The sequence below is a fragment of the Morone saxatilis genome, unplaced genomic scaffold (genome assembly GCF_004916995.1).
Source record: "Morone saxatilis isolate NCDOM2014 unplaced genomic scaffold, NCSU_SB_2.0 Contig0, whole genome shotgun sequence".
In the NCBI taxonomy this organism is placed as follows: domain Eukaryota; kingdom Metazoa; phylum Chordata; class Actinopteri; family Moronidae; genus Morone; species Morone saxatilis.
In genome coordinates this window covers 17,589,025-17,598,022 of record NW_023339650.1, presented here as the reverse complement: position 1 = coordinate 17,598,022, position 8,998 = coordinate 17,589,025, and the positions used below count along the sequence as shown (strand labels likewise).

Below are 8,998 nucleotides of genomic sequence, written 5' to 3'. Positions count from 1 at the left end.
CCAAGCCAAGTCTCTACACACTGAGCTACTGCCGCCCTCATCTCCATCATAAACTCATCTCCATATATTTTTCTAGCTGTTGTCCAATTTCTTGAACAGTTTCTTCCCAAGAAAAGGGAGTTCACCTTAGTTAAGCCAGTGTTATTCCTCTGTGACTCAAAGGCTTAATCACATTGCAGCATCTTGTACCTCATTTAATACACCTTGAAGTTATTACTGCGAACACTAGCTAGAGGACATGATCTGTATCTCCCAGCCTTCCTCGTCTCCTCTGCTTTCTTTCTCTTGCCCTGTTCCAGTGCAGGTGGTGCTCGGACTCAGCCAAGCCTGATTACACTGCGAAGTCACACCCTAACCCAAATTACTCACAACGTCTTGCACTGGGATGTTTTACATTTTCCCTACTCTACTTTCACTATTCTTAACAGTCATTACTCATCAATACAGCCAGCTTTCTTCAATACGATCATCTGTTTGCCCAAAAACCCAGCATTGGGATGATGCACGGCACAGGACAAATACGGATTCAGCAAAGTTCATGTGGGTTCCTGTTGCATCATGAGAAGTTGAGTGAGTGCAGCGAGTGAGTGCGGAGAGTGTGTCTCAGTTTCCATGGTGATCTGTCCAGCTGTTAAGTCTCTGACCCTGTGGAGGAACATCTGCTGTGATGTAATTTTTGGGCAAATACGGAGCCAAGTGACAGGCCGAGCTGTGGGATTGTTGGCCGACACGACACGCTTTGGCAGGACTTTACCACTGACAACACAGAGAAGATATAGAGAGCCTGCGTCTCCAACGAGGCATCCAACAGACCAATCACCAATTTCTGATTCCAGGTTTCTCTGGAATCAGAAATGGGTCAATGTCTTAGAACTTGTTTTAACTTGCTTAGATTTAATTGCATCAGCTTAATAAAATGAGTGCCTGAAAGTTAAGACAATCACAAGAAAGTCTGCAGCAGTACTGAACATGCTTTCAGTTGTTTTTGTGACACCTGCAATATTTAGGGTCTAGCTTTAGTTGCTATGGCGTTTGAATGCACTCACTGTGAACCACTTTGGACAAAAGCGTCTTCCAAAAGAATGTAATTTGATGTGTAATGTAATGATGTATTTTACATTTCACAGGCTGCTCAATACCAATCACATCCATTCTGACTCTACTTGTATGAAAATCAGGGTACCCTAAGCCAGGAAAATCTGAAAAACATATTTTTTCTTTCTGCTAAGTCTCTCTGTCCACAATAAGCCAACATTTCTCACACCCAAAGTGAGCTTTCCAAAACCTTTCTACTTAGTGGATGAATAAAAAAATGCCCTCCTTGCATTTTAGTGTGAATGAGGAAAACTGAATTTTTGGAAACTCACATAAGTCTGCTCAGACACACTCATAACCTGCATGGTTGTAAAGTTGACAAGTGGTACAGGCGTTCTTATTAAACCTGTATTTATCTGTGCTATGTCTTTTAAGTCTTTACTGAAGATTTACTGCAGCAGCGTGGCTGTTGTTTTGCTGTTTCAGCGTAAATGGGGATCTTTATGAAAACTACCTAAAATGTGGGCATGCATCATTTTCAGATTTAGTTGTCTCTGGAGGAAGTGTAGTATCCAAAATTACTGAAGGCTGCAACAAATACAGTCCAGTATCCCCACGGACGCAACTATACACTACAATCCTGTGCAAGTTTATAGTATTCAGCTACAGTCGGGGTTTAACAGCAGAGCGGTGTTGCACTTCATTGTTATTTTTAATTGCCACAGTCTGTAGGAGTTTCAATCCAATTAATGCATGGGGGAAAGAAGTGTGCCTCTCTTCCTGTGGAGAGCCTTACGGGCCACACACACACACGCTGCACTCATGGAAGTCTTAATGTTTGCACTCTCCATCTCAGTCTGTCTCTCTTTTCTCCACTCTTTTTGTCTTTGTCCCTCCTTTACATACAAATGTACACACACACAAACAAACACACGCACACACACACACACACACACACACACGCCGCGCGGTAAGCCTAATTTACAGGAGCTGCCACTGCGCAGCACGTGTGTATTAGTCTAACCTAATGCCTTCCAGATGCCCAGCCTCTATACCCTGCTGCCCTTACACGCTAAAAGAACAGACGATTGTTCCAGGGGTCTTCCCACTAAGCAGAACCAGGTGTAGAGTGAGTGTGCATTTGTGTGTCTGACAGAGAGAGACAGACAGAGGGGGGGAAGAAAAGTGATGTTGTGGTAGGTGGGCACTCACAACGTGCTCACATGTCTGTGGGAGAGACAATACAACTGCATGCCGTCTGTCTGGCATGCTTGAGGACTTGTGATTGTGTGCATTCAGCCGTTCACACTGTAATGACAAGTTTACAGAATAGGATGAAGATGATGGGTGTGGGTGTTAGACAGATGGAAGCCCCTTCTTACCCTCTTGGCAAACTTTATGGGGTGTATCTGATGTTTTGTCAAACTTCAAAATGTCTACAGACAGATGCAAGGATGATTGGAACCTCCCCAGATGGTTAAAGATTACTGAAAATGTAAATAATGTAATTTAAAAGAATCTGTGTAGCTGGAATTGAAAAGATACATTAAGATATAATTGGAGCTCCCATACTGTCCGTACTGTGGAATGCTTTCATTTCTAGGATAACATATCAGTCCTCTGACCCATGGCTGGATTAACCCACTAGGGGGCACCAATGCAAAAATGAACTGGCCCCCTCCTATGTATGGATTGTGGACCCTGTCAGCTTCAACTACCCATCAGACCCCGAGCACGTAGCACACTACACAAGGCATCTTCATTATGTTTTATCTAGCCACAGATACCAACCAGTGCTCCTGCTACACGGCCCCAGGTTTGCTGCATATCAAATTAGTCGATGGTAATTTGATTAAACAGGAATTTAATATGGAATATGTACAACTGTGTGATTTATCATTTTGATACTGGATTTTAGTGGTGCATACTAATCCCAAAAACACTGGCTGACACATAGCAAATCTGGGGCTTTAGCTCTTGGAGGGCACCTTTTCTCTAAGCTTTGCATACAAGAACCCGGATACATGGACCTATAGGAAATCTTGTTCATGATTCAGAAAGTGAAGGATTTCCACATGACTTGTGAAGAGATTTAAAGCAAACAGGATTCGACATACATCATTAATACACTAATTGCAGTGACTCAGATAAAAGAGGCCCTTGGCACCAATAGACAGCAAATCCATGAAATGCAATATTCTGCATCAGTGAAGTTCAGTTTAACCCTCGACACCACATTGTTTCCATATGGCAGCAATGAGGCTTCTTGTACCTCTTTGTTTGAGCTCAGTTTATTATTGTTGTTGGGTAAAGGTGTTTGTAGGCCAATGATGCATCCCGTGACACACTTTTGTTGCATGAGAAATGTGTTTTCTTTTCCCCTCCACTAACATGGTTTCCGCCTCCATGTTTCTTTGCAGACCGTGGTTCTCAGGGAGCCTTGGACCTGACGGAGTTGATCGGCGTCCCCCTTCCTCCCTCCGTCTCCTTTGTCACGGGTTTTGAGGGTTACCCTGCCTACAGCTTCGGCCCGGACGCCAACGTGGGCCGCCTCACAAAGTCATTCATCCCCGACCCATTCTACTATGACTTTGCCGTCACGGTCACAGCTAAACCTACCACACGGCGCGGTGGTGTGCTGTTTGCCATTACAGATGCTTACCAAAAGGCAGGCGACATTTTAACTCCACTTTTTTTCCTCTTTTTTTCCATGTAAACATAAACAAAGTAAATAACAGCTTTCTACTCTTTTGATTTCTTTTTCTTTTTTTGTAAGATTGTACACTTGGGTATAGCATTGTCCGAGGTAGAGGATGGTTCCCAGAGAGTCATACTGTACTACACCGACCCAGGAACAAGAGGTGGGACCCAGGAAGCAGCTTCCTTCAAAATGGGAGACCTGACAGGAAGATGGGCGAGGTTTACCCTGACCGTGCAAGGGACAGAGGTGGGTGTACTGTACTCAGTTCACTTTGAGTAAAGATGTCATGTGTGGCGTTTCAACATCAATAAATCTGTTTTAAATAAATTTGTGCAAACTTTGTTAACATCATGGAAAGTTATGTTTATGGTTAATGAGGCACAAGCATAAAACAGGATCATGATTATACTTTCATTTTTAAAACAGACTAAATTGACTAAAAAACTTAGGCAGTGCACTTAATATTAAACATTATTCAAACAAACAGGTGAAAGAAGTTTTCCTGGGAACAAATTAAGCACAGATTTGGTGCATTAGTGAGTATTTACAGCAGTAGGATGACGTGGGATAGACACAAAATAAATTACAGTGCCTGTGGTCACTGTAATGAAGGAACATGTTACCCAGCGCAATGATGTTGCTCACTGATGTGTTTTTAATAGTTTTTGGACAACAATGGAGGTCTATGGAACAGAAACATCTTTGGCTACACAGACAGTACTGATACAATCTGTGTTGCATGCAGCCTTTTTTTTTCAGCAGAAGTTAAAAGAAGATTTTAGATCTTACACACATGAGTGTTAAATAGGCTACATGCAGCACTTTTGTCTTTTGCAGAGGTTTATTTAATATGTGAGGATGTGTGTCACTGTATGTGTAGCTGCAGGGAATAAAGTTTAATAAAAAGTTAAATAGAATAATTGCAGCAAAAAGACAATATCTTGTTATCAATTGCTGGAAATAAGTGTGTGTGCATGTGCCCTTCATCACTCAGGTGCGCCTCTACATGGACTGTGAGGAATACCACCGAGTTGCCTTCACCAGGAGCCCTCAGCCTCTGACCTTCGAGGCCAGCTCGGGGATCTTTGTAGGGAACGCTGGGGGTACAGGCCTGGCGAGGTTTGTGGTGAGTCTGGATGGGACTGGGTTTATTGTTGCGACGTTTAACTCTGTGCACATCATCATCTCTTGCAACATGAGCGCTTGAGGACTCAGTTGTCAGCCCTGTATGGGAGCTACATTTCTGTGTAGTTTGTAATTCCTTTTTCCTAATGTTAACCCGTTTGGATCAGTGGGTTGACAATAGATGCAGAAACAAACGTGGCGTTTGGGACGTTGCCTATTTTACATTTGAGAAATGAATACAATAGTCTTTGTTGGCAGCTTTATGACAGCCACAGGAGACAGGGAATGAATGACCACATGTGTTTATGAGCTCTGCCTTATCCTGTGAGAGCTCATAAATGACAAGCTGTATGTGATTTACATTTTTTGGAATATAGCTGATCTCTCATCTTGAATGCCTTACACTGTGCAACTATGAGTGCAAACGCCAATTCTTTAATTAAAACGAGTAGAATCAAACAATGGTTGGGATGTAAGATTGGAGGTTCCAACCCCATGTGATTGTTATAAATACCCCTGTGTGGTTATAATGAGGGTGTGTGATAGAGAAGTGCTGAGAAATCCGATCCAGGAGAAGAGGTAGTAACACATGCAATGCTGTATTTTGTTCTCACTGCTCTTGTAAAAGAAACTAAACCAGTAAATGCTTCAGCACTTTCCTCCCCCCAATCATCTATGATTTGCTGTTTTGTAATTGCAGAAAAGGGCTGCATTTGTCCCAATTTAACAGGAGGGATGATGAGGGGAAAATAGTTTAGTGTAAAGGGAATAGCATTCCTTTATGTGCTATGTATATGGGATAAACATTTAGAAATGATGAGCCAAGAAATGTATCTGAATGTATTTCAGTCTTATCAAGATGTGAAACTTGTCCAAAGCATTATGAGATCATTAAATTTTAATAAGAGAAGAGCTAAGCACATGTTGGCTAAACTAGACAAACACATGACCCGTGGCCTGAAAAACAAAATCCCAGCCTCTTCTGTGCTGCATTTTGCAATCTTTGTCCTCTTCCTCTCCTCTGATTTGTAGTTATGTAAGTTCATGTGACAGACAGACAAACTACAAGATGTTTCTTGTCCAGGACAGTGGAAAAAAGTTCTTATAGCCAAGTAGCTTTTTTTACCCACCTCTCATTAAGATTTTATTAGAGAAATCTGAGGAGAGTTTCAAAGAAATCCAATAAGCCTAGGAGGGAGAAAATGTGTTGATCCAGGATTTTTTGGGTCTCAGAGGGGAGCCCATTTTGTTGCTGGAAAAATTTCTCAAATAGGTTTCTCTACCTAGTGTGGTTTAAAACCAACTCTGACGTTGGTATTTACACTGTAAATATCTTGAGTTTCATTTCAGACAAAAATCTAATTCTACCTTAATTTAAAATCTGTCTTCTCTGTATCTCATAAACCAAAAGCAACCATTTCATTTTGCATTTTAGTATTTACATTTTTGATATTTTGAACCCATTTGTTTCAACTGACTCCAGAGGATGCCTTTTAATTTCTAGCCGAGGTCGACTTTTATTGACTTTATAGTGGCTTTGTGGGGTAGCAGGGACACTGGACAGATAATACATACAACAGGAAGTTGTTTCCCCATAGAATTAAAATTCAATTTACCGTGAATGTAAAAATTACTATTATTTTATCCAGTGACTCTTAGCCAATGGCATTCTGTCAAGCTTCATGGGAACAAAATTAGTTTTGTTGTATCTTTGCTAAAACACCAATTTATCTGAAATAAAACATTTACCAGGAATAGTAGGAAGATTTTTTTCAAATTGGGAAAGAGCATGGCTAGCTGTTTCCCCCTGTTTCCAATCTTTATGCTAAGCTAACATTAGCTAATTGCCTACTGGCTCTAGCTCTGTATTTATCATACATAATGAGTGGTATTCTTAGGATTCATGAATACCCACTGGGACCCAGATATCAGGAAGTAAAAGATGCAGTTATGTAAAGTATCAAGATTCTGAGGCTTGGACACCTGCCAGCCAATCAGAAATATTTCCAGTAGACGTAATCCAAAAGTCATTAAAATACCACCGTCAACCACTCATCACTCATACCTTGTTACAAACGTAAAAACTCCTGCAACCCTTCGTAGACACCATTGCTCAAGAGTTGGAAACCTCCAAGACATCACCCAGAGGCCCTCTAAAAGCTTTGTGTCCTATCTCTTGCCAATAAGCTCCATCCTTTTCACTGCTCCCTTTCCTCTCTTTATACAGCCCTCCCCTCTCCTCCCTCTTTTCTCCCCTCTCAGACAAAGAGGACCAGTAGTGACCATTGGTTTCCAGCTGTTCAGTGTTTGAACTGGCAGCTCTGTCAGATATCTTCCATCTCCTCCCAGGGAGAGCAATAACAGCCACACAGCAGCAGCAGCAGTAGCTCTCTGCAGTAGCACACTCACACACCGCTTCACATGAACGCACACAAGCAAACGAATATACTAAAATATCTTCCCCCACACTGACTTATTCACTCATGTTTTTTCTTTCCTGAGTTTCAGTGAAACACACCCCATGCTAGGTGTTTGTGCGTGGCTACCACGCTCTGCACATATAGAAATAGAAAGAAAAAGAGACAGACACAGAAAGTAAACAGTGTGTGCAGCTTTATGATTGTCCCTGAGCAACTGAATGTTTAAGTTACTCAGGGAGCAACATGGAGGAAAAACACTGTCATGTAGCTGATTTAAGCATGCAGCTTTAGAGCTATAATACATGCTGAATGTAGACATGAAACTGCAACTTGTTTTCTCAGTCAACTTTTATTGCAGGTTCAGAATTTGGCCTTTGAGGTCTGTTCATTCAGAATAGCAGTCCTTAAAGCACTTACGTAATAAAATAATAGCTAAATATCTAGTTTCATCACTTTAAAGTCAACAACTCATGGTACGTGTCATAGTCAAATTAGGTGGTGACACTTTGTGGCAGAAAGAGGCTCACTGTTACTTTGGCAACAACACTTTCCTCAGCATGGCGATTGCCAGTAACTGCAGACACAGAACAGTACTACAGAGCTTTCAGATGTCAAGGGCAGCTAAGAAATAGGTTAAGTACTTCTGAGTGTGTGGACACTGACCAGACTGCAAAATATACACAAACAGTGCTCATTCACATACAAGACTACCATCAGCTGGAGGGCTGATACGTTGTAATCTTAGTGAAGAACAACTCTTCTGAACTCTTCCACACTTTGATCGTTGCAGTCTCTACAAGAGAATGTGGAATGAAGAACCGCTGTGCCAATGTGTATAAACTGTGATTTATATGCATTGCAACCATTCAGAATTTGCCATAGGGGATTCACTTACAGATCCACTTCTAAGATATCTTAATAGAAACAGAATGATCTAAGTTTAAACGTCTCACTGGACCTCAGTTTTCACACAAAGCTCACTAAGTTTAAACCAGTCTGACAAACCCCAAAGCCAGCAGTGTGGAACTAGATTCCCAGGAAACATGGCTCGCCCTGTTTTAGCAGATAGATGAATGCTGATGCAGTTGTGTGTGTAAATGTGTCAGTCAAACAGCCCTGCCCTGACAAATCCTTCCACTGTCTTCAAGTGTTTGTATTCATATAGTTAAAAGGTTGCACAAACTGACCAGCTGAGTCATTCATCCACATTGTGGCTCAATTTACAGGGGGATTCACACACTAAAATCTTTGAAGGAGGTGGAAATGATTGCATGCCACCAAATTCTTTGTTTATTTCAGATGTGTTGTTTACTGCACAAACACATGTGTCTGATTTGGTTGCTACCCCAACTCATATCCACCCATTCTTTCTCTTGCTCTCTATTTTTCCCCTCCCTCTCCCTTACTCACTCCTTCACCACCATTAAATTTCGTAGGCTGTGCTTCATTCCATTAAAAACAGGTGTTTGTCCCCTGGCCTGAACTCAATATCAATAAACTTGGCTGAAATTGAACTGAAATAATAATAAGAGGAAAGAACCACAGACTCTCAGATTTAAAGTATGATTCACAATTGCATATGCACACACTCATACTTACACTAAATAATTGGAAAAACACACCCGCACCCTTCAGATGAAATATGTCTCTGTGAGGTATTGAGCTTTAAATTGTAATTTAAGCAGTACTGCATATAGACTGTATATAAAGATGGATG

At 41.4% G+C, this 8,998-nt stretch overlaps 1 protein-coding gene across 1 annotated transcript in view; it reads left to right on the top strand.

Annotated features, from left to right (window-relative positions):
* The window catches only part of LOC118337694 (collagen alpha-1(XVIII) chain-like), a 56,955-nt gene that overhangs the window by 28,783 nt on the left and 19,174 nt on the right, over positions 1-8,998 (top strand). The window contains exons 3-5 of the mRNA XM_035674830.1: positions 3,456-3,703; positions 3,812-3,982; positions 4,731-4,862. Of these exons, the coding sequence (XP_035530723.1) occupies positions 3,456-3,703; positions 3,812-3,982; positions 4,731-4,862 (551 nt within the window). The remainder of the gene's footprint in view (positions 1-3,455; positions 3,704-3,811; positions 3,983-4,730; positions 4,863-8,998) is intronic.